This window comes from Orcinus orca, chromosome 2 (assembly GCF_937001465.1).
Source record: "Orcinus orca chromosome 2, mOrcOrc1.1, whole genome shotgun sequence".
NCBI classification, from domain to species: domain Eukaryota; kingdom Metazoa; phylum Chordata; class Mammalia; order Artiodactyla; family Delphinidae; genus Orcinus; species Orcinus orca.
The window spans coordinates 113,428,311-113,455,190 of NC_064560.1; the positions used below are offsets into that span (position 1 = coordinate 113,428,311).

Here is a 26,880-nt window from a genome sequence, read left to right on the forward strand (position 1 = left end):
TACTCTGTCTTTTCTATGCCCAGCACAGTCACTGGGCTAAATATAAACCAATTATCAAACAATCTTCTAAAGGCTCCACAGAAGTTAGAAGGTTTAAGTTTAATAGAGAAAGACACAGCCCTGTGTTTAAATAGGCTTTAATCTATAGGTAGCTTGACCACTGTCTCAACAACCACTGGGCACACTAGGACACATCACTGGAAGCTGAGCCACAGCATGGCAGGTGCAAAGCAGGAGGCCCTGACGCTACCGGAAGAGGCAGAGGCTGACTAATATGCCATAACTATGACACCAAGCTTCTGGTTTTTAACAAGACAGGTCATAAATCTCAGGACACCTCCTAATCATTTTGCTACATTTTACTGTTACCTAAGCTCTTAAGGTTCTCTCTTCTGTGTGTATGGTGGAAATCTTATGTAATGATATGCCACTGCCCATCTCTTCCCAACTCCTCATTCAATGACATCCCATTGGTAGCTTGAAATAAGCCATGTTGAGAGTATTTATACTACAGGCAAATGCTACAAATCAAAGGTTGATTTATTATTTTGTCTAGATCAAGAAGCGGCAAACTGTGGTCTGTGGGCCAGTCCATCCTTGTTTTTATAAATAAAGTTTTAAGAACACAGCCATGCCCATTTGTTTAGTATCATCTGTGGCTGCTTTCCCACTAAAATGGCACAGTTGAGTAGCTGTGGCAGAGACCCTATGGCCTGAAAAGCCTAAAATATTTACTATCAGGCCCTTTACAGAAAAAGTTTGCCAACCCAGGGTCTTACTCACTAAGGCGAGCAAAAATATGAACCAATATTCATGGCAAAACTACTCTTGGAGGGCTTCCCTGGTGGCGCAGTGGTTGAGAGTCTGCCTGCCGATGCAGGGGACATGGGTTCGTGCCCCGGGCCAGGAAGATCCCACATGCCGCAGAGCGGCTGGGCCCGTGAGCCATGGCCGCTGAGCCCGCGCGTCCGGAGCCTGTGCTCCGCAACAGGAGAGGCCACAACAGTGAGAGGCCTGCGTACCGCAAAAAAAAACTACTCTTGGAGAGCCATTTCTTAAACATATACCAGCACATCACTGGGTAGAGTTCATATATAGACCTAAGCAGTCTGATTCTAGAATTCACATTAACCACTATATTGCTAAACAGAGTATGAAATATTATGTAAGCATGAAAATTTATAGAAAGCTTACTGTCAATTCATAGAAATGTGATGTATAAAATAAGTGGAAAAACAAAAATACAAAGTGGTAATGTTCACATTGATATATATCAATTTGTATCTAGATGTGAAATTCTGGAGAAGAAAATAGAATTTAAAAAGTTAAGCTTGGGCTTCCCTGGTGGCGCAGTTGTTGAGAGTCCGCCTGCCGATGTAGGGGACACGGGTTCATGCCCCGGTCCGGGAAGATCCCACATGCCGTGGAGCAGCTAGGCCCGTGAGCCATGGCCGCTGAGCCTGCGCGTCTAGAGCCTGTGCTCCACAACAGGAGATGCCACAACAGTAAGAGGCCCACGTACCACCCCCCCCCAAAAAAAAGTTAAGCTTGTTTTCTCTATGAAGTCACTTAGTTAATTCCTAAAAATAAAGAGAAGAAAAGACATATCCAGGACTTCCCTGGTGGCACAGTGGTTAAGAATCTGCCTACCCATGCAGGGGACACGGGTTCGAGCCCTGGTCCGGGAACATCCCACATGCCGCGGAGCAACTAAGCCCGTGTGCCACAACTACTGAAGCCCGCGTGCCACAACCACTGAGGCCCACGCACCTAGAGACCATGCTCCACAACAAGAGAAGCCACCACAATGAGAAGCCTGCGCACCACAACGAAGAGTAGCCCCCACTCGCTGCAACTAGAGAAAGCCCACGTGTAGCAATGAAGACACCACACAGCCAAAAAAGAAAAAGAAAAAACACATATCCATATATTCCCTTTAGAAACTATCCAATATCCTCTTCTAAGCTTCTTAACGTATGACTTCTGCACTTTTTTTTTTTTTTTTTGGCAGTACGCGGGCCCCTCACTGCTGCGGCCTCTCTGTTGCGGAGCACAGGCTCCGGACGCACAGGCTCAGCGGCCATGGCTCACGGGCCCAGCAGCTCCGCAGCATGTGGGATCCTGCCGGATCGGGGCACGAACCCGCATCCCCTGCATCGGCAGGCGGACCCTCAACCACTGCGCCACCAGGAAAACCCTGCACTTTTTTATAAATACCCAGACTCTTTTCCACACCGTGGAACACAGCTTCCATCTGACCTATTTTACCCCAACAACTTCTATAGACATTACTTCTGCAATTATGACCATGACCAAATTCAGAGATTTTTCTCCTTCCTTGTCTCCTGATACACAGAACATTGTGGATTGATTGTACCTTCATTCTTGACACTTTCTTCCCTTTTGACTTTCAAGACTGTACTTTTTACCCTTCTCTATTATCTCTTTTGGTGGGTCCTTCTCCATCTTTTTAAATTTCTGATTTCTCTTTCTCCTCATCCCCAAATCTGAGTATTCCAAAAGAGCTATTTTTAAAAAATTATATGGGTAAGTTAATATCTAAGCCTCAATTTTCTAATTGAAAAAGGGGACTAAAATTAGTACCCACCTGTTGGCATGAAAATTAAATGAATTAGTTTCATAAAGCATTCTGCACAATAGTAAGTACTCAATAAATGTTAGTTGTTGTTATTCTCATTTCTGTTCTTTTTGTTGCCGGTCCAACCAACACTGATATCGCTGAACTCGTTACTTATGGCACAGGTTTATGTAACAATTAATTACATAAAAATGTATATGTGCACTTGGTAACAGCAGGTGGCTGTGAGTCTTATTTCGACAACAAGATCATAAGCTCCTGAGAACAGGGCAAGTTTGACCTCTTCTGAGTCCACCAACCATACTAGCCAACCCTAGGCCTTAACTGAATCAATGCCAGAACACCTGTACCTCTGTTGAGTGGGGGGTTCCAATCCATCCCCAAGGCTGTGTCCTCGCTCTTCAGTCTTCCTGGTTCCCTCAGGATTTATTCCTTCTTCCTGTAAGCACAGGTAGAGTTGAGGTCAGTCATAAGGCCCTTCCAGGGGTGATAGGGATTGCGAGCAATCAAAGACCCTACATGAGGCCATGCATCAGCCCACAGAGATGTGCAGAAACTAAACTGGTGAGTTACCGTGAGCTCCAGCCCTGGGTTCTCTATGCCAATCTCCACTGTGGACAGAGCAATGCCCTCTCTTCCATTTGTTTTCTCCATCTCCTGCTCTCCTGAAAAACAAATTCAGAGCCAAGGCTGAAAGATTAGTTGTTCTATAATATGGGGCCAGATAGAACTTCCCACAGGAAAACAAAACTAAAAATATTTAGAGATTTAGTTGATTTCTTTAAGAATTGAGAAAATTGGAAACATAATTCTAAAATAATAAACAATGAAATATAGACTTCTACTTCCTATTGTGAATAGCAAAGGAAGGGGAAATAAGATAGGAAAAGAGAAATGAAGGGCAAGGGAACTGAAATGAATCAGTGGCTCACCCAGGGCTCCAGGACCCAAACTAGAAAGGACTCTCTTCAGTCCCCTTAAGGAAGGGTTAGAGGGCAACTACTCCTGTTAGCCTCCAGGTGGCCCCACTGAGCTGTGCTGAGTAAGAAGAAAACAAGGAGGCAGAGGGCTGGGAAGACCACAGCCCCCAACATATTACTGAGAAACCAAGATTAACAGACTTTCCAGTTCCTGACTATAATGTAGCATGAGAATTGTTTTTGGAGCATCTAAGAGAGTACCTAATGAGATAAATAAAAGAAATCTACATGTAGAATAATCAGTATGAATGTTAATTATCCCCAGTAAAGAAAGTTTTAAAACAAAATGAGAGAATAAAGAAACAAACACTTGAGCCTCACTATAAGCAACCTTAATAGATAAACATTCAAAGTTATAATATAGGTTCATCTGAGATTTTTTTTACTTTGTAGAAATTTTCCTTCAATTTTATGGAATTGTTTTTTGTTTTTTACTGTGATCTCTTCAACCATTTAAATATAATTTTATTCAACATACATAAACAACTTTTGTTTTTTAAATCAGGGCTTTCCTGTATAGGCACAGAACTACTTGAATTTGGTCTAAATATGATCAATTAAGAAATCTGGCAAATCAGGTTCCTGCCCTCCTCCAAGACCATTACTTACTCCAGTTTGCAGGATTCCTTCTGGTGCCTCAGTGAAGGACAGAAAGAAAAACTCAGCTCCACGAGACCTTGACTCTGAAGGGATGGGCTGGAGATGAGAGAGAAGGATTTCCTGATTGGCCCATTTTGCCCTGGGCCCTCCTTTGCTGTTCCTGCCCTTCTCTGTAGAGGAGGAGTGCAACTCTCAAGTTAAATATTTATATGTTCTAAAGACTATTTTGCAGGGTCAGGTCTAAGAATTCTGCAGGAATTCCTAACAGGCACATCAGCAGGAGCGCTGCCCAGCACAGAACTAGGCACGGGGTAGTATGGAGAAGAAAAATAAGAGAAGGATCTCTGTACTCAGAAAACTTAGCATCATTTTGTACAGGAAAGACAGTTGCTAGAAAACAACAGAATGAAGGACTGTACATGATTCAATTCTAAATGACTGCTAGGAAGTCTTTTACTAATCCATTTAACAAATATTTGTTAAGTATTCACCATCACCCAGGCACAGTTCTGGGTGCTGAGGACACAAAGATGAATGGGATATTGCCTCTGCCATGAAAGAATTACAAATCAGTGAGGAAAGACATGTGTCAAGAAAGGCTTTACAGAGTTGGTAACATTGGCCCTGAGTCTGGAAAGTTTTGAAAGGTAAGTAGGGAATCACTGATGGAGAAGGGGAAAGATATACCACCAGAGGGAGAAACTGAAACAAAGGCACAGAGGTGAAGACTTCCCTGACACACTAAGGAGGCTGTAAAAAATAGCTGAAGATGCAGACCTACTAGAGAATGGACTTGAGGACACGGGGAGGGGGAAGGGTAAGCTGGGACAAAGTGAGAGAGTGGCATGGACATATATACACTACCAAATGTAAAACCGATAGCTAGTGGGAAGCAGCCGCATAGCACAGGGAGATCAGCTCCGTGCTTTGTGACCACCTAGAGGGGTGGCATAGGGAGGGTGGGAGGGAGGGAGATGCAAGAGGGAGGAGATATGGGGATATATGTATATGTATAACTGATTCACTTTGTTATAAGGCAGAAACTAACACACCATTGTAAGGCAATTATACTCCAATAAAGATGTTAAAAAAAATAGCTAAAGAACAGAGGCAAATTTTTGAGAAACTAATGAAGGGACAAAATAAATTAAGAAATTAGTTAAGGAATGGAGGGGGAAAATGTGAATGAGACGGTGGTAGTTTATCAAGAAATAAGTCTGGAGATGCAGTCAAGTGCCAGATGGAGATGGCTCTGTAAGCCAGGCTAAAAGTTTGGGCTTATTTGGAACCAGCTGCTGAGGCAAGAGGAGAATGGATTGGAAGGATGCACACTGGGGACAGGGAGACCAGTCAGGAGACAAAAGCAATAGTCCAGGTCAGACATGGTGAAGCTCTAACCAAAGCAGTAGATGGAGAGAAGGAAACAAAACTACAGGATGTGGTGACTAATTGGGCATAAGGGAGTAAATGAAAGGGGGAAGTTAATTCTTCAAAATTGTTCAAAATGATCTATTTTCTTCCTGCTCCTACCTGCCAGTAATACTGAGCTGTACGTTGTTCCCTAAACACTTGATGTTCCCTTGTACCTGTTTGTGGATGCTGTTCCTTCTGCCTCCAACACCCTGTTCCTATTTACTTACCTGGAAAATTCCCACACCACCTTCAAGTCTCTGTTGCAAGGCTACTCTCTTCAATGAAGCTTTCCATGATTCCCTCCAGATGAGACTTAAGGCCCTTTTCCCCACACCCCTACTGCAACATGCTCTTGCAGAAGACTACAGAGCATTTAGTGCTCTAAATGTTTACTTGTCTCCCAGTAGACCATGATCTCATCAAGCACAGGCTCTTTATCTTGTTCACCACTGTATCCCCAGGCTCAAGGCCTGCCACAATATTAGGCAATCAATAAAGATCTGTAAAACAAGTGAAACAAACAAACACAGATTTCTGGCTTAGATTATTGGGTATGTAGATGATGATAACAATCACCAAAATAGGAAAACATATCTCTATTTCCCTAGCTCCATGCACACACACACACACACACACACACACACACACACACACACGTACACACAAACATAAAAGCCCTACCAGAGTAAATGTGTGTTATATTCTGCAACCTAGAGCAACTCATTTTGCCTCTCTGGGCCCCTTCTGTTATTCCTGCCCCACCTAATTGCCCAATGCCATTTGACAAGATGATTAGGAAAATTAAGTAATTTAATACAGAAAAAGAATTTGAAAAACAGTAGGTAAACTTGCAGTTGTAGTCTACTATTGTACATTCTTATAGAAACTCAGGAAAATTAAAGATATTTTCAAGCTGACATCTGATTACAATCTCAGTATGACTGTGAAGTCTCTCTGACTCATCCTAGCACACACTTTATCTCTGTTTTCATTTTTACCTTAGAAAATTGCCAGTTCTGGGGTCAAGCCCAGGTATAGTTATAGGCACAGAGCCTAGCGTTCAGTCCAGGTGAAATGATGCCAGTGATCACATCTGTCTTCTCTTGCCCTTCCTCTTCCCTCTTTCTTTTTCCTCTAGAAGGCGTGAAAAATCCATGTTCATCTTCTAAATGCAGGCTACAGCACTCATCTCACTTGTCCAGCAGATCCAAGTTTCCTTTAAATGCAGGTACAATTGATAACACCCAACTGCGGAGAGGAAGAGAATTAATCCGGCTGATACCTCCCCTTGAGTAACTGCTGGCTCACAGGCTTGGGCTTCATTGTTTAAATGTTTTCTTTTTCTCTTATCATTTACAGTTTGATAAATTCTCAAAGTACAGATCAGGAAGAATGAAATGATTTACCCAGAGTCAACAGCTAGTTAGTGGCTAAGCCAAACCAATATCCTGGGATCCTCACTCTTGGTTCTGTGCTATTTCTGGGCTGTAGGGTGAAACATAAGAGATGCTCTGTCTCTGCAGACTTTTACAGTTTTTCAAAAGATTTTCCTGTACTTTCACTGCTCATCCTCATAATATTCCTGTAAGCAAGTCAACTACTAATCCTATTTTAGGTACAGAGAAAATTATATTCAAAGAAAACGAGCAATTTGTCTAAAGTCATACAGCTGGTTGGGGCAGAGTCAGGACTGGAGGCTAGCTATGGTCATTTCCATGGAAGCTTGGCCTCAGAGCTCTCCTAAAGTCTAGGGGTTGCTCCTGGAAAACCAGGTGGCCTGCCACAAACCCATCTGGGAAATAAGTAGGGTATAAATAATAAATGATTTTATCCTTCCTGCTTTGCCCTCTCCTTGATTACTAGTACAAGCAAGGGGAACTAGAGAGCATATAGAAACTTCCAGTTTTGGTCTTACTGAAGTAACTTACACTTAACTAACTCTCCTGCTGAGAACAACTAAAAAGGCTAGACAAATATATAAATCAACAGGTGAAAGCACTGCAGAGCAATCAATGGAAGCAGGACTTGGAGGTTTTTGATTCTTGAGAGAAGGGAAGCATACCAGTTGAGTTCCACATTCATCCTAGCTCTTTTCCTGAAGGCATTTTATTTTTCAAAATCACAATGCAGAGAAATAATGCTCAAGCAGTCTTTTTGAAGGAAAAAAGAAAAGAATAATGAAGAAAGAGCCTAAAAACCTGCAACCAAATTTCAAAGTCATTGGCCAACTCAAAAATTTTAGATGCTCAAAACAAGACACCAAGAAACTCAGTGAAAAACAGTATTTGGAGTGCTTAAAGACCTGAGCAGACGGACTTCCCTGGTGGCACAGTGGTTAAGAATCCGCCTGCCAATGCAGGGGACACAGGTTTGAGCCCTGGTCAGGAAAGATCCCATATGCCATGGAGCAACTAAGCCCATGTGCCACCACTACTGAGCCTGTGCTCTAGAGCCCACAAGCCACAGCTACTGAGCCCACGTGCCACAACTACTGAAGCCCATGAGCTTAGAGCCCATGCTCCCCAACAAAGAGAAGCCAGCTCAATGAGAAGCCCGGGCACCGCAACGAAGAGTAGCCCCCGCTCGCTGCAACTAGAGAAAGCCCACGCGCAGCAACGAAGACCAAACACAGCCAAAAATAAATAAATAAAATAAATATACTAAAAAAAAAAGACCTGAGCAGAGATTTCAGCAACTATGTGGTACTGGAGAGACAAATGTTTGTTTTCGACCTTGGTAAACACATCAGGCTTTCTATTGAGACCCTAAAGGGGCCATAGCCTAGTAATAAGAAACATGCCTTAAGAATAAACACTGTGCCCTAGGGGAAAGACAAAGCTGAAATAACAAACATAAAACAAAGGCTCAACAGAAATAAGTCAGTCTATTTCTACCCTATCTTCCTGACAAAAGAAATGCTAACCTTCTTTAAGCATATATAACATATCATCCAGAGCCTCTACAAAATGTTCAATTACAATGTCCAGCATTTAATTTAAAAGAACAACACATTCTTAAAAAAAAAAACAACACCAGATAATAGAAACAAATCCGTAAACGACTCAGATATTAGAAATATCAAACAGGGGCTTTAACATAACTATGATTAATCTTTTCAAGAAAATAAGGGGAAAGGTGGAGAAATAGATGAAAAGATGGAGATTTAGAAAAGACAATTAAAATTTGTAAAAAATAAATGCACATTCTAGGGATTAAAATTAAGAACTAACTGGGCTTCCCTGGTGGCACAGTGGTTAAGAATCCGCCTGCCAATGCAGGGGACAATGGTTCGAGCCCTGGTTTGGGAAGATCCCACATGCCGCGGAGCAACTAAGCCTGTGCGCCACAACTACTGAGCCTGCATGCCACAACTACTGAAGCCCGCGTGCCTAGAGCCCGTGCTCCACAACAAGAGAAGCCACTGCAATGAGAAGCCCGGGCACCGCAACGAAGAGTAGCCCCCACTCGCTGCAACTAGAGAAAGCCCACACGCAGCAACAAAGACCAAACACAGCCAAAAATAAAAAATAAAATAAAATAAAAAGAACTAACTAAAATGGTTTAACGAACTGGATAAAACAGAAGACAAGGTGAGTGAACTCAAGGAATGGTCAACAGAAAATATCTGAACAGCACAGAGAGAAAAATTTAGGGGAAAAAAGCAGAATAAAACTTCTATGTTCCATTTAGGATGTAGAAAGCTGGAAAAGTCTTGCTCTCATCTTCATAACAATTTTAAAAATTCAGATAATCTGAAAATTTACAATTTTCTTTAACCCATCAGTGACCTGAGGTTGCAGGGCAACCAATTATCCCCAAATCTAAGGAAAGACAAGTTGACTGAAAAAAAAATACACAACCTAAAAGTTGAAAATTAGTTGAAATTAGTTGAAAATTTGGTGGGCCTACGGAGGACTTAAGTCCAGGATACAGCCTCTCAGATAACTCTGAGGGACTGTTGCAAAGAGGTAAGGGAGGTGCCAGGATATAGAGGAGTTTTTGCAAAAAAACAAACATAAAGAAAGAGGTAATCAGAACATCAAAAGATTACTGCTAATTAAAGAAAACCAGGCATTGCAAGTTAATGAATTTAGCCTTTTTCTGTGAATAGGAAGAGGCAAGAGTCTGGATTTATTGAAATTATTCCTTTGATATGAACCTTAACAATCTAGGGTCAGCAAGCTGTTTTTTTCTACATCCTGAATTCCCTCCAGGTGCGCCATCAGGAGCAGCTGCAGTGGCTGATGGCTTGATGGCCTCAACATCCTTTATTTACTATAATAAAATGGCTGGTGACATTCTTTGTCCACAGCACCCTCTCTTGGACATAAATCTGACCAACATTTGGTAGGCATTTCATGACCAATTTTGCCCCACTACCCTAGGAAGGCTCACTGCTGGATCAGGTGAGGATTCTGTTGATAGGTCACTCAATGTGCTGGGGTATTTTTTGGATTAGGCCCTGTTGATAATCTGAAATTCTCTGGCTCTCTTTTCTTACTAGCCTCTTATAATCCAGGAAGTATTTTCCCTTGTTGCTTCTTCCCATGTCTAGAGTTGCTCTATTATAATTATTCTATGTAGAGATAAATATATGATCAACTGCCTCAACATGTTTAGCCAGTATATTTCAGAAAAAAGTCATAACATTATAAACCATATTTATCAGTTCATTCAGCCCCAGGTAATTAATTCCTATTGATCTGGATGAAGTCATCGTGTTTTTCATTAGAGTTTTGTAATTTCTTACCTAGTTCAGTGGTATTGTAAGCAGATAGGGGAGGGGGTCCCCGGAGAAAGAGAACCAGGTATGGCTTTCCTAACATAAGAGAAGCCATTGTGGGCCTAAGTCAATTTGTGGTCTAAGCCTGGCCACAGTGCTTGCCCTTAAACATGTCTCAGTAATTAATGATCTTAAGGGAAGTGAGAGAATACAGGAACAAAGGAAAAACAGTCAAGAAACGATAGTTCAGGGATAAAATAGATCCTAGTTCCTTCTCAAGGGATGTACATAACAATCTGATACATATCTTTGAGTTCTGCAGGAACTAAGGACCCCACCCAGATAGAGGATGGAATGATGATGTTGACCTTTTCTGATTTCAATCAACTGAAGCTTGGACTCTGTTGAACTTTGCCCCAATTCTATGCTGAATTCTCCTCTGCTCAAGCCCCTTCATGAATACGCATACACCACCCAAGCCCCTTCGTGAATATGCATGTACCCTTAGCTTAAAACTTCCCCAATTTTGCTGTTTGGGGAGACAGTGCTTTGGAAAAGATCCCTGATGTTCTCTCTACTTGCTGCAAGTAATAAATCCTTCCTTCTCCCAGTCTTTGGCTTGGTTGTATCTTTTGGCTCAAGAGGCAAACACAGTTTTTTGAGTAACAGTATTATCTAAAAGTTATCAGGGACTTCCCTGGTGGCGCAGTGGTTAAGAATCCGCCTGCCAATGCAGGGAACACGGATTCGAAGATCTCACATGCCGTGGAGCAACTAAGCTGGTGCGCCACAACTACTGAGCCTGCGTGCCGCAACTACTGAGCCCACGTGCTGCAACAACTGAAGCCCACGCGTCTAGAGCCCCATGCTCCGCAACAAGCACCATGAGAAGCCTGCTCACTGCAATGAAGAGTAGCCCCCACTCACTGCAACTAGAGAAAGCCCACGTGCAGCAATGAAGACCCAACACAGCCAAAAAAAAAAAAAAAAAAAATCTGCAGAAACTATTTTACGTAGACACACCCAAAACATAATTATTCCTAGAGTGTACATTGAAAATTCTTACCTCATTTATCTTTATTTTATAACTTATGAAAATATCATCATACCAAAGTTAATTTTTTTCTTTTTTCTTTTTTTTTTTGCTGATAAACTCTGCAATAGAAATAACATGAACTTACTGACCTTCAGTATACCTAGGTACAATAAAAGTAAGACATGTCTATATTGATTAAATCAACAAGCTTAAGCTAGCTTTAATACCAGATATTAATTTAATATTAATATTTCCTAGATTATGTGCACCTGAAAGTCATTCTGGCCTGCTTCCTTTATATTTAGAAACATTTAATTTGTAAGCACTTACTTTTAAGTCAGTTAGATAGAACTCTTTTATAAATTCAGTTTTGATAATATTTTCTGGAGGTAGAGACATCTCATATGTATAATGTACATACAGACATATAAACAGACAAAACTAGAGATCTCATAGCTTCACTTTAACACTTAGTTATGAATCAGGTATTACAATATAAACTTACCAGTTTGTAAATAACAGTTGGAATAAGTTAAATTTATTTACTCAGATGACTAAGGCTTTTACTATTTGTGGAAAAGACTTTTAAGATTTGTATTTGTCCTTGATAAACCATTAAGGAGGCTATGAATCAGATTTGGGCTGAGGGAGCCTTTCCAGTGGTTTGAGTTTAAAAAGGCCTTATTTCCCTTTTTTGTTCTCCCTTGGTTTCAGGTTCTATCTGATTGAGTGAATTAGGCTCAGTCTCAGGTCACTGTGGACTGTATTTACATTTCTGATTTGTAGAGATTTGCAAGACAAAAACAGTTACTTTTCATTCTCCAAAAAACTGGTCTGCCACCTAAATGATATTAAAAGATTGACTTGCCCAGCTATATTTTCTTTAATTTGTATCAGTGAGATGATCTCCAACTAAACTGAAAATTAAGAGTTCTGGGAATTCCCTGTTTAGAATCCCAGTCTATTCAACTGACTGCCAAATGTTTCTGAAGAGTTGTTTTATCAAGCCGGCTTTCTCTAACTTAACTGCAAACACAATAAAGAGCTCCATCTTAGTCATTTTCAGGGTGAGATTTCCTTTAATTCCGAATTAAGTAAGTACTTGTAAGTATAAGTTTTGTACGTACATAAACCTGGTTGGGATGTTAGTTGGAGGCTGACAATCTGTCGCTCCTTTTTCTTTTAGTTTGAAAGCTTTGTTCCCCATTCCAAAGTTGGTCTGTTGAGAAAAAATCACTAGTGAAGATCCTGCGGTGGGCCAACGTACTGTTTGTGACCTTAACTCCTCTAGGTTTCACTCTAGAGTCCTTTCAGCCTGCCATTTCAGTAAACAAAGGATGTTGAGGCCATCAAGATAACAGCCTCTGCAGCCACCCCAGCGGTGCACCCTGAGGGGATTCAGGATGGGAAAGAACAGGATACTGGCTCTAGATAGTTGACGTGCATATCAAAGGAATAATTTCAGTAAGCCCAGACTCTTGCATCTTCCCATACATAGAAAAGCGCTAAATTCAAAGTCTGGCTTTCTTTAATTAGCAGTAATCTTTTGATGTTCTGACTACCTGTTTTTTCTTTTTTTTTCTTTTTCAAAAACTCCTATACATCCTGGCTCTTCCCTTACCTCTTCAGAACAATCCCTCAAAGCTATCTGAGAAGCTGTATTATCCTGGGCTTATATCCTCAGTAAGTCTACCGAATAAAACATAATTTTCAACTTTTGGGTTGTGCTTTTTTTTTTCAGTCAACACATGTCAATAGTTATATAAATAGTTTAAACTCTGCAATAAACCAAAAAATACAGAGATTGTCAGATTGGATTAAAAAAAAAAAAGCAAGACCCAACTATATGCTGTCTATAGGAACCCATTTTAAATATAAAAACACAGAATAAAAGTAAAAAGATGGGAAAAGACATATCATGTTAACACCAAAAAAAAAGGCTGGAGTGTCTATATTAATATTAGAAAGGTAGACTTCAGAACAAAGAATATTGCCAGAGATAAAGAGGAACATTACATTAATGGAAAGGAGTCAGTTCACCAAGACTATATCACAATCCTAAATATGTATGTGAAACCACACAACTCAGATTGGGACTTGAACACACTGTCTTTTAATTGAGGTCACACAACTGGTCTCAGGACTTAACAAAGCTCAGATTCTTTATGTCTCATCACAGAAAGCATTCAGTGAAAGACTAAGTGGTAGGTAAGAAGTGGATTTATTTAGAGAGATACACATTCCATAGACAGAATACAGTCCCTCTAAAAAGGCAAGAATGGCTTTGGGAGAAACACACTCCAAAGACAGAGTGTGGGTCATCTCAGAAGGCAAGAGGCCCCAAAATATGGGGTGGTTAGTTTTTATGGGCTGGGTAATTTCATAGGCTAATGAGTGAGAGGATTATTCCAACTATTTTGGGGAAGGGGCGGATATTTCCAGGAATTGAGCCACCACCCACTTTTCAGCCTTTTATGGTCAGCCTTGGAACTGTCACGGTGCTGGTGGGTGTGTCATTTAGCATGTTAATATATTACAATGAGTGTATAATGAGGCTCAAGGTCCACTGGAAGTTGAATCTTCCACCATCTTGGACCTAGTTGGTTCTAACCAGTTTATGTCACATCTTCAACAGCTATGTCATTCTTTTAAAGGTTGTGCCCTGCCCCCTTCCCTACTGTTTCATATGGACTAAATAATGTAGCTTCAAAGGATACAAGGCAAAAATAGATAAAGCTGAAAGGAGAAATAGACAAGTACAAAACTATGGCTGGAGAGTTTAATACTCTTCTCTAAATAATTGATAGTATAAATAGAAAAAAATATGAGAAAACAGAAGATCTAAACAACATCATCAATTTACTTGACCTGACATATTTAAACATTTCACCTGACAAGTGCAGAATATACATTGACTTTAGGAGTATACAGAATATTCACCAAGGCAGACCATATTCTAGGGGAAAAAACAAAACTTGGAATATTTAAAATAATTGAAATCATACAAAATATATTCTAAGGCAATTAAGGAGTTAAACTAGGAATGTTTAACAAAAAAATACCTTGAAAGTCCCCAAATATTTGGAAATTAGACAAGATAGTTGTAAATAACCCATGACTCAAAGAAGAACTCACAAGGGAAATTAGAAACATTTTAATTGATCAAAATTTTAAAATATCAAAATCCAGGACTTCCCTGGTGGGGCAGTGATTAAGACTCCATGCTCCTGATGCAGGGGGCCTTGCTTCAATCCCTAGTCAGGGAACGAGATCCCACATGCATGCCACAACTAAGAGTTCACATGACAAAACTAAGTAACCCTCATGCCACAACTAAGGAGCCCACTTGCCGCAACTAAGACCCAGCACAACCAAATAAATTTTAAAATAAATAAAATTAAAATCTATGGGGGGGACTTCCCTGGCAGTCCAGTGATTAAGACTTCGCCTTCCAATGCAGGGGGTACAGGTTTGATCCCTTGTCAGGGAGCTAGGATCCCACATGCCTCACAGCCAAAAAACCAAAACAGAAAACAGAAGCAATATTGTAACAAATTCAATAAACACTTTAAAAATAGTCCACATCAAAAAAAAATCTTAAATCAAAATCTATGGGATGCAACTGAAGCAGTACTTATATTAGAAAACAAACCCACAGCAAGGTCTAAAATCAATTATCTAAAACGTCACCTCAAGAAACTGGAAATAGAAGAGTAAATCAAACCCGACACAGACTGAAGGAAATAATTAAGAGCAGAAAACAAGGAAAGTGAGACCAGGAGAAAAAAAATATAAAGAAGATCAATGAAATGAAAAGCTTGATTCTTTGAAAAGATCAATTAAATTGATAAGCATCTAGCTAGAATGGTGAAGGAAAAAAAGAGAAGAAACAAGTTACAAATATCAGGAGTAAGAGGGGACACCACTATAGTTCCTACATACATTAAAAAGATAAGGGAATAATAAAAACGAGTCTATGCTCATAAATTCAAAAATTTAAATGAAACAAATTCCATGAGACTCAAAACTGCCAAAGTTCACTTCAGAAGAAATAGATTATTAGCATAGTCTTATATCTATTAAAGAATGTACACTTAAAAACCTTCCAACACAGAAAACTTAGGCCCAGATGTCTTCAAATATTAAAATTCTACCAAATATCTAAGTGAGAAATAAAATATTGCCTGCCATATCTGTAAACAAAGAAATGCACAGTCATCAGCGATTGCAGCCACCTCCAATGATGAGCTGGTAAGCCCTGAGGGAACTCAGGATGAGAACACACAGGATACTGGCCCCAGATAGCTGAGGTGCATATCAAAGGAATGATTTCAGAGAGCCAGGACTCTTGCATATTCCCATAGAAAAGCGCTAAATTCCTTAACTTGAGATATCTGGTTTTCCTTAATTAACAATAATCTATTGACTTCCGACTACCTGCCCTTTGCTGCAAAACTCCTACATATCCTAGCTCCCCCCTCGCCCTCTCGGAGTTTCTCAGGGTTAATTGAGATCCTGCCTCCTGGGCTTGAAGTCCTAAGAATGTCCGCCAAATAAAACATAACTCTCAACTTTTAGGTTGTGCATTTTTTTTCAGAGGACAGAAGGAAGAAATAATACCAGTTTTCATAACTCTTCCAGACTGTAAAAGAGGAGGGAACACTGATGACTCATTTAGGAGGCCAGCAATACCCTGATACAAAAACCAGATGGTAACATAAAAAAAAAAACTACAGATCAACATTCCACATGAACATAACATGAAGAAAATCCTCAACAAAACACTAGTAAATCAAATCTAGCAACGCATAAAAAGAATAATGTATAATAACAAAGTGGAATTTATCCCAGGAATGAAAGGCTATTCAACATTTGAAAATCAATCTAATTTACCACATCAACGGACTAAAGATGAAAAGCCACATTATTACCCCCGTAGATGCAGAAAAAGGATTTAACAAAGTTCTATATTTGTTTATGATAAAAACTTATAGCAAACTAGGAATAGAGGCAACTTTTTCAATCTGACAAAGAAGGTAAACAAAAAACCCTACAACTAGCATCATTTTTGATCATGAAAAACTAAATAAACGTTTTCTCCCTAAGATCAGGAACAAGAATGCTCTCACCACTCCCATTTAACAACATACTGGAGGTCTAGAGAGTACAATAAGACAAGAAAAGACCTAAAAGACATATGGATTGGAAAGAAGAAAGAAAATTATCTCTATTCACAGACAGTATGCTTTTCTACATAGAAAATCTCAAAATATCTACAAACAAAACAAAAACAACCAGAACTTATAAGCGAGTTTAATTAGGCTACAGGATACAAGATCAATAAATAAAATCTACTGTATTTCTACATTCCAGCAATGAACAATTGGAAACTGAATTTTAAAAAGAGTACCATTTATAAGAGCACCAAAAAAACGTGAAATACTTAGGTTTATTTTATTTTATTTTATTTTTATTTTTATTTTTATTGGAGTAAAATTGCTTTACAATGTTGTGTTAGTTTCTGCTGTACAATGAAGTGAATCAGCTATATGTATACCTATATCCCCTCCCTCTTGGACCTCCCTCCCACACCCATCCCCATCCTGTATGCTGAAAACTATAAAACCCTGGTGAACGAAATCAAAGAAAACAAATAATTGGAGACATATTCTATGTTCATGAATTAAAAGACTCAATACTGTTAAAATGTCAATTCTTCCCAAAGATTTTAAATAAAAATTGACAAACTGATTTTAAAAGTTATATAGAGAGTCAAAGGAACTAGCATAGTCAAAACAATTTTGAAAAAGAACAACAAGATGGGAAGATTCATAGTACTTGTTTTCAAGGTTGTTATGGACTGACTGTGTCCCTCCAAAATTCATATGTTGAAACCATAAGCTCCAATATGATGGTATTTGGAAATGGGGCCTTGGTGAAGTAGTTAGGGTTAGATTAGGTCATGAGAGTACTGTCTTCATGATGGGATTAGTGGTCTTATAAAACGAGGAAAAAAGAGAAGTATCTCTTTCTGTGTAAGCACAAAGGCCATGTGAGGATGCAGTAAGAACATGGCTGATTGCACGCCAGGTAGGAAACTATCACCAGAACCTGATCATGCTAGCATCCTGATCTCAAACTTCTAGCCTCCAGAACTATGAGAATATAAATTTCTTGTTTAAGCCACCCAGTCTATGGCATTTTGTTATGGCAGCCTGAGCAGATTAAGGCAAAGGCTTATTATAAATAGACAGTAATTAAGACAGTGTGGTATCAGAGAAAGCACTGACACAGTTCAATGGAATAAAGAGTCCAGAAATAGACCCACAAATATATGGTGAATTGATTTTCCACAATGTTGTAAAGGCAATGCAATGTAAAAAGGATAATGTTTTCAACAAATGGCACCAGGACAATTAGGTATCCATATGCAAAAAAGATAAATTAATGTCAATTCATAACTTGTGCCCTATTTTAAAAGCAACTCAAAATGGATCATAGACCGAAATCCAAAATCAGAAACTATAAAGCTTCTAGGAAAAAAAAAATAAGAGCAAACCTTTGTGATCTTGGATTAGGCAAAAAATTTTTACATATAATGTCAAAAGCACAATCCATAAAAGAAAAATTAATAAGGTGGATTTCATCAAAATTAAGACCCTCTGTTCTTCAAAAGACACTATAAAGAGAATGAAAAGATACACCACAAATAGGTAGAAAACATTTGCAAATTACATATCTGATAATGAACTTATATCCAGCATATATTTAAAAGTCTCAAAACTGAATATTAAGAAAAAAACAACCAAACAACTTGATAAATGGGCAAAAGACTTAGATCTTTCACCAAAGAAAATATCAGATGGCAAAAAAGCTTATGGAAAGATGCTACATCATTAGTCATCAGGAAAAGGTAAATTAAAACCACAATGAGATACCAGTATACACCCATTAGAATGGCTAAAACCAAAAAAAAGAGAGAGAGAGAGAGAGAGGAAAAGGAAAAGAAAGAAAGTAAAGAAAAAAATGGGGCTTCCCTGGTGTCGCAGTGGTTAAGAATCCACCTGCCAATAAAGGGGACACGGGTTCAAGCCCTGGTCCGGGATGATCCCACATGTCGCAGAGCAACTAAGCCCGTGCGCCACAACTACTGAGCCTGCGCTCTAGAACCCACAAGCCACAACTACTGAAGCCTGTGCACCTAGAGCCCGTGCTCTGCAACAAGAGAGGCCACCGCAATGAGAAGCCCGCATACCGCAACAAAGAGTAGCCCTGGCTCACCACAACTAGAGAAAGTCCGTGTGCAGCTACGAAGACCCAACGCAGCCAAAATTAAAATAAATTAAAAAAATAAATTTTTTTTAAAAAGAAAAAAATGACAATACCAAGTACTGATGAGTTTGCAGAGCAACTGGAATTCTCATACACTGCTGGTGGGAATGATCTCCACAAGAGTATGCAAAAACAAAATACAAAAATCAACTATATTTCTATGTACCAAAAAAATGAATTTTAATGAAAGATACTTTACCATACAATTTTTAAAACAGTGTATCTTCAAATACTTTTCTGTCTCCACCATCTATTCTCTCTTTCTGGGACTCCAATTAGATATATATCAGGCCCTTGAAGATATTCCACAGATCTCTAATACAGTGTTCTCTCTCTCTCTCTCCTCTATGTTTCATTTCAGATAGTTTCTATTGCTATGTCTTCAAGTTCACTAATCTTTTCATCCTCAGTGTGCAAACTGCTATTAATCCCATCCAGGGTACTTTTCATTTCAGATAGTGTATTTTTTTTATCTCTAGAGGCTTAATTTCAAACATATCTTTTTTATAATTTCTATTTTTTTAATATCTTCTATTTCTCTCCTCATTAAGCTCATTACTTTCTCCACCTTCTTGAACATATTTTAATACATGTGGGATGTATTAAAATACTTGTTTTAATGATTTTGTCCTCTAAATCTATCATGGGTCATTTCTGTGTTTTTTCTATTGATTGATTTTCCCCCTTGTTATGAGCCTTATTTTTATGCTTCATTACATAAAGTAAATTAAATTTTTTTTAAAGTAAGATGGTACTTTAAAGTCAGATGACAGTTAATATGAGTTTTACATAGTTGGGTGCTGTATTTTCTGTATTCCTTTAAATATTTTTGGACTTCATTCTAGGCTGTAGCTAAGTTATTACTTGGAAACAGCTTGAATCTAGCAAGTCTTGTCTTTTTCTGGGTTGTTATATAGGTCCAAAACAGCCTTTAAAGGGACTTCTCTGGCAGTTAAGACTCTGCATGTCCACTGCAGGGGGTGTGGGTTCGATCCCTGGTCAGGGAACTAAGAACCCACATGGAACTAAGATCCCACATGCCACGTGGCCAAAACAGCCTTCAAACTAGGACTAATTTGGCTCTACTATGAGGCAGTCCTTTTCTGAGAACTTTACTCAGTGCCCTAAGAATTAGGAGGTCTTTCCACTTGGGTTAATAGTTTCCCAGTTCTACGTGAGCTCTGAGGATTTTTCTGCCTGCTCTTTTCCAGTTCATCTTTCTCAGGCCTCATTGGTTTCCTCACATGCATGTCCTTATCAGCTTTCTATTACTCTCTCCTCCTCAGTACTCTGCCCTGTGAATTCCAGCCACCTTGAACTGAACTCTGAACTCCACGAGATCACTGGGCCCTTTCGCACTTCTCTGAGCTACGGCCTGGAAACTCTCTCCAGGCAGTAAGCTGAGACAATCATAGGGTTCATTTTATCACCCTTCTTTCAAGGATCACCATCCTGTGCTGCCTGCTGTCCAACAGCTGAAAATCATTGTTCCATATATTTGGTCAGGACTTTTTAGTTGTTTAGAATGAGAGAGTAAGTCTGGTCCCTGTTACTCCATCTTGGCCAGAAGTGGAACCCTCTAAGTAATACCTGAGTGCCTACTAATTGTGCTGGATGCAGCCTTAGATGCTGAGCATACAGTAGTGACCCACACAGACAAGGGTCCTGTCCTCTGGGAAGAGGCATTTTAACAAAGGCCTGTGAAGACAAGTATTGGGTTCTAGAGCAGGAATGGATACAATTGAAAGGTCTTCACTTCTACCTTCCAGACTTCCAGATCTAAAGCTGTAGCTGCAAACAATAGCAGATTACACTGGAGGGCTGAGCGGAGGGGTAGAGCTGGAGCAGACATCTATATAAAAAAATGTTGCCTGTCATTTTGTAAATAGAATGGTAGTTGGCCGAAACAAAATAGCATTAGTTTAAGAGCTAACATGGGTAACTATAGTGCCCATTCAATAGAATCCTAAATTGAGTTAATTCATGTGAAGTACTTACTTAGCTCAATGCTCGATGGGGGCTGCTCTTCTACTCACTTCAACTCAATTTGTCAAATAATTATGGACAAAACCACAGCTCAGAGTAGTGTTTGGTGCCTTTTCTCCCACTCCTATGCAACTTCTATTATTATTCCTACAGTCTTCTGTCCCCAGATGCAGAATTCTCTCCAGAAAAATCTACCTTATTCAAGACCAGCTACATAATTTGTGGGGCCCAGTGTGCAATGAAAATGTGGCCCTCCTTGTTCAGAAATATTAAGAATATCCAGATGTTGACAGCAGAGTATTAAACCAAGCACAGGACCCTTCTCAGAGTGGGCCTTATGTGACTGCCTAGGTCACACACCCATGAAACCATTCCTGCTCCTGTCTCACCTGCAGACAAATTCCAGTCTCCTCTGTGACGCCCTCAACCACCTGTTAGACAGACAGAAAGGCTCTCCAGCAGCCCAGTAACACAGTTAGCACAAACAAGCAAACCAATCAACACACTCATCACTCCCAGCTCAAATGCACAGTGCTTCTCCTAGTGTTGTGACACAGCAGGCATTTAATAAACACTGTTGGATAATAAATAATGAAGAAGATGGAAGAAATCATGCCCTAAGGAAAGGAGCTAGAAAAGCTTTGATCACCAGGATTTTTCCGGCACCCATGCAATCTTCCCACGTGGGTTATCCCTTTTTGAGCTCTAAGGATAGGTCTGCCAGGGTTCATACTGTGCTAATGTCATTTAGCAACCTTTGGAGAAAATGCAGAAAAAAATTTGTTTAAAATGAAGAAATTGGGGCTTCCCTGGTGACGCAGTGGTTGAGAGTCCGCCTGCTGATGCAGGGGACATGGGTTCATGTCCCGGTCTGGGAAGATCCCACATGCCGCGGAGCGGATAGGCCCATGAGCCATGGCCGCTGAGCCTGCGCGTCCGGAGCCTGTACTCCGCAACAGGAGAGGCCACAACGGTGAGAGCCCCGCGTACCGCAAAAAAAAAAAAAGAAGAAGAAGAAGAAATTATATTTAGAGGAAAGGCAGAGAACCAACAAACTGAATATTTCAACTTTCTAATCATTGGCTGAGCTAATGTTAAGAGGATATACTATTATCTTGTTACCACCTAATGAAGAGAACAGATTTGGAAATTATCCTGCTTCCAAGAGGGTGATTGAAGAAATCAAAGTTCCAAGGAGAAGAACTTCTAGGCCCTCCCATTCCTCCCTTGCTCAATTCCATCTGGACTTGGTGCCAGCCAGGGTCATAAAATAGCTGCTGTCTGGAGGGCTGGAGCAGGTTATCTTGTAGAATCTTATAGATTTTTAGAGCAAAATGGACCTTTAAGATCTTCCTATTAACCACAACTGAACTGACTGTGGGTAATGCCAGCCATCAAGCTGCAAGCAGCTGCCTGGTGAGCATGGTGTAAGGACCCTGTGCTCTGCTGGTGGTGTACTCAGGCCCTCAGTGAGCCCGACAGCCTATTACACACCTTCCACTTCATGGAGATGACATCCAGTCCCTCTCTCTAACGGTGACCTTGAGAAGTCTCCCCTCATTCTCCTGTCTTCCCCAAAACCTTTCCACTTAGATGATCCACTGATGTCTCAGCACTAATTGTTCTAAACACAAAATTACACTTACAAAATTACAGTTATCTTCTCAGATGCCATCTCCTCCCAAATCCCCTCTGTTACCCACTAGGTAAAGCATTCCTTTTACTTACTTTTCTCCTTCTGTGCCCCCAGTGGTACTTTCCTCACTTGGCCCTGTGCAGAAGTAGTCATGTGTTAGAGCCAGGTATAGAGCTTGAGTTAGAGCTAGGGCCTTTGTTCCCTCTCACCAGAGAGAAGACCTTGTGAAGGAGAAAACAAGACATGGAGTAGGGTGCAAAGGAAAGCATTTAAAGATCCACTTCTTCAATGTCACAATTTTTAAAAGGGTTGACCCTGAACACCAGGCTATATGAATTACTGGGGACAGTTAAAATGGCAGGTTTAGGGACTTCCCTAGCAGTCCAGTGGTTAAGACTCCACGCTTCCAATGCAGGGGGCATGGGGTTTGATCCCTGGTTGGGGAACTAAGATCCCACGTGCCCTGCATTATGGCCAAAAAAAAAGGCAGGTTTAGGGACTTCCCTGGCGGTCCAGTGGTTAAGACCACGCTCCCAGTACAGGAGGTGGGGGTTCAATCCCTGGTTGGGTAACTAAGATCCCCCAGGCCGCACAGTATGACCAAAGGGAAAAAAAAAAAAAGATCTTATTGGGACTTCCCTGGTGCCTGGTGGCTAAGTGGTTAAGACTCCGTGCTTCCATTGCAGGGGGTAGGGGTTCAATCCTCGGTCAGGGAACTAAGATCCTGCATGCTGTGTGACATGGCCAAAAAAAATGTTGCTTTCAACAAGGACCTACTGTATAGCACAGGGAACTCTGCTCAGTGTTACGTGGCAGCCTGGATGGGAGGAGAGGCTGGATGGGACTCCCTGGTTGGGAGTTTGGGGGAGAATGGATATATGTATATGTATGGCTGAGTCGCTTTGCTGTGTACCTGAAACTATCACAACATTGTTAATCGGCTATACACCAATATAAAATTAAAAGTTAAAAAAAAAGGCAGGTTTAAAGGGGTGGTGATGACTAGTGTTTTCCAAACACCCCCTTATTTTTTAATGTCTTATACATCCAACTATGATTTATTTTTTGAAATGTTTGCCATTTTTCATGGAATTCTGCTGCTTTTTAAAATTTTGCCTATGAGAAATTTAAGGTTTTTTTCTCTCTAGCTTTGTCTCCCACGCGGGTTCCTTTCAGCATAGTGAGACACTGAATGTGTGGAGGCTGTGGAAATAGAGGAGGGAGATGATAAATACCCTTCCGTTCCGCAGCACTAGTCTTGGCCAATTCAATGACCGAGTGCTGGATAACCTGCTTTTTCAGTAAAGAGTTTCTAGAAATACCTAATTGAAAGATCAACCAAATGTTATCTCACCACAGAAAGCAGAGTGAAAATATGGTTAAATCCTAAGGAATTATACAACCTCTCCGCCCTGGTGTTAAGGAATCCTATTCCTAAAGATTCTTTCCCAACATCCTGTTTGTAATTTCTCTATCTCTCTGACTCTACCTCCCTTCCTCTTTCATCTCTCTCTCTCTCAAACCCCTTCCTCTCTGTTTCCCACCTCTCCTACTTATACCTTGCAGTGCTTTGCCTGAGAAAGCTGTGATAGAGAGAACTCAAACAGCCTCAGGAATGCCTGCGGGGGCCTCCTCAGTCCTTGCAGAGTGGAGCTGGTGACTGAGGCAGACAGTGCTAAGGGCATGTTTGTCACGGAGCAGGTGGATGAGCAGTCAAGGCTTTATGACGGGAATGGATGATGCTTGTGGAGAACCCAGTGAGGCCCTGTGAGCACGCTCATGTGTTCTAGAGATTCAGCATTAACAACTACCTCCCACAATTAGTCTTACAGGACTGGGACTGGAATCTTTCTTCTCTATTTGCTGAACTTCTTGGGAGACTTTTAGCTTGGGTTTTGATTAGAAAAGTCTGACCTCTAGTATTCCTTATTGATTTATAGTTGGCTAATTATTTTCCATGGCTAAATTGTGAGGTGGCCAAAGTCTAGGAAAGTTGATGTTGGTTTCTCACTCGTGACCCTCCCCCTAGATGCTCTAACTATATCCCATTGGTAAAAGTCTATCCTTGTTTGGAAAACAAGTAATAAGAAAGTAATCCTTGGCCAAATTATTTGTATTAACCACTTCAGAGTTTGTCTCTTTGGGTTTTTGTGTGTGTGTTTTGGTTTTTGTGTGTGTGGGGTTTTGTTTGTTTGTTTTGTTTTGTTTTACTTTTAAGGCAGGATTAGAAAGATTTGGAGTCAGAAGCTCCATGAGCAAAGTGACCTCATGCCTTTGGGGAAAGTATTTAACTTTCTTGAATCTTGATTCTGCAAAATGGAAGTGATGATAAGTACATCTGCCTACAAGATTTGGAACCTGCCTACTAAATGAACAAAAGTAAAAGGAAAAAAAACATTTGTATAAATGGTAAGATGATCCCAAAATTTTAATAGCTGACGTATAAAGATCCTAATATAGATCCTTTGCTTGTTTTTTAAAACTATTTTGTTCACTTATCATATTTCAGGCATTACTCCAAGCCTGAAATGCATTTCATGCATTTTCTCATTTAATCGTGACCACACACCTTTGAGGAAAGTACTGTTGCTAGCCCAGTTTTCCAGATGAGGAAACTCAGGCTTAGAGAGATGAAACAATCTGCCAAAGTCCCAGAGTAAGCAAATGACAGAGCTGAGTTTGCGCCCAGAGTCCTTGCTCTTAAACATGACTCTCTACTGCTCATCCTGCCCTAGCCTCCCATGCCTTCCTCCTCTCTTCCTATTTTCTTTTTTTTTGGCCTTGCTGCATGGTGTGTGGGATCTTAATTCCCCAACCAGGGATTGAACCCGCGTCCCCTGCATTGGAAGCTCAGAGTCTTAGCCACTGGACCGCCAGGGAAGTCTCTCTCTTCCTATTTTCATGCCACCCATCCTTTAAGATCCAGCATAGATGACTCCCCCTTTTCCTGAAAGCCTTTGGACTCTATTTCAGTCCCCAATGAATTCACTGTCCTCTTTTACTGCCTGAGCTACTCATATGTCAATCACGTGGCATCGTTTATATTTTTCTCTAATATTGCTGTTTGTCATAATGTTGTCTTAAATTGTAGTCCAGAGGGGAAAAAGTCTGTATAAAAGTAGCAGTAGAATTCCTCATTGAGAATTGTGGGGTTTTTTTGGGTTTTTTTAGCAAATTATCTTGACTGGCTCTTTGGCTATGAAACTCCGTTAGAGCAAAGATCCCAGCACCTAGCACGTAAAAGTTGTGTAAAATTTATTTGTTGAAAAAAATAGAAGCTCCTAGGATATGTGCCTGGATTGTCTGGAGCAAGGGAAAGTGAGAATGTATGTTATTTGAGAAATGTAAAAGCACTTAGCATAGTGCCTGGTACAAAGTAAGCATTCAATAGGTGGTGTGTCTATTTTGTCCTACTTAAGTAATATAGCATGAATTATTGGATCAACCTAGGAGGAGCAGGTAGAAGAGGGCAGGAGAAGAAGGAAATGGAGCAATAGGGTGGTTGCTGGATCTCTATGTAAAAAGTGGGCCAGTGAGGTCTTTTCAGGGGCAATTAGGGAAAGGGACATTTAACATTTGCTGTACTGAGCTACAACTTCACCTTCCTTCCCTCAAGTCTTCAGTAAAATCTGCTACACATACAGCTCGGGGCCAGTGATGCTTGGAGAATTCAGGAAGCCAGATGGTGTTCAGGGCTGCTGGGGTGGAGGTGGGGGCAGGGATATGATATTGAAAAAAAAAAAAAAAAAAGGCAGCCCATCCAGCAAAGTTAGAAAATTCAGCAGAAGTGTGCAAACAGAGCCAGAGACAACAAGGAGAGAGGCCCCAAGAATTCTCAGAAATATTGGGAATGATGGTGATTATTCTCACTCTACAGGAGATGGGGGTTCAAGACAATTTTATTTAAATATTAAAGGATGGGGGTTCCCAGCAGGCCAGAGGGCTTTGGGGACATCCAAGTGGCTAACACTTCAATCACATGTATACTGTTATCACTTGGTTTAAGTTATATCCCCTTAGCTGTATTGTAACCTCATTGGAACCTCTCTGAGCATAAATCTTGAAGCATTTCAAGGTGACAAGGTGTTGCACTGAATCTGTATGGCTTTTTTTCCTTGCATGGATTACATTCCTGTACATTGACACACTGGATCCTGGCAATAACTCTTTGAATAGTACGGCAAGTATCAGTGTATATCCCCTATCTTCATAATAGGAGAATGCAGCCTTAGTGGTGACTGCCTGGGAGGTCTTGCTGAAGCTAGGCACCCAGGCACCACGGGCCCAGTCCAGACACTGATGAGGTTTTGTCAAGCTCCACGTCAGAGCACTGAATGAGCTCAGTGGAACTTGACAGAGGCCTTTGGGGGGAGAGAGAAAAGGCTCATACAAAGCATGTCCTAATGTGATTACCAAAAACTCAGTTATTATTATTAATAAAAATAGTTAACCTTTATGGAGAGCTTACTTGGTTCCAAGCTCTGAGCCAAGGACCTTTCATGCATTATCTCACTGAATCCTCCCAATCCCCTCCAAGATAATTACTGCCTTTTGTTTTTTTTAATAAATTTACTT

The 26,880-nt window shown here is 40.4% G+C and overlaps 1 protein-coding gene across 1 annotated transcript in view; it reads right to left on the reverse strand.

Moving 5' to 3' along the window:
• SLC28A2 (solute carrier family 28 member 2) overlaps positions 1-26,880 on the reverse strand; it is a 221,766-nt gene that overhangs the window by 153,557 nt on the left and 41,329 nt on the right. Inside the window, exons 7-13 of the mRNA XM_049706058.1 lie at positions 22,398-22,440; positions 12,479-12,570; positions 6,591-6,840; positions 4,189-6,092; positions 3,532-3,668; positions 3,173-3,264; positions 2,950-3,038 (exon numbers count right to left, since the gene is read on the reverse strand). Of these exons, the coding sequence (XP_049562015.1) occupies positions 2,950-3,038; positions 3,173-3,253 (170 nt within the window). The 5' untranslated portion in view covers positions 3,254-3,264; positions 3,532-3,668; positions 4,189-6,092; ... (1 more) ...; positions 12,479-12,570; positions 22,398-22,440. The remainder of the gene's footprint in view (positions 1-2,949; positions 3,039-3,172; positions 3,265-3,531; positions 3,669-4,188; positions 6,093-6,590; positions 6,841-12,478; positions 12,571-22,397; positions 22,441-26,880) is intronic.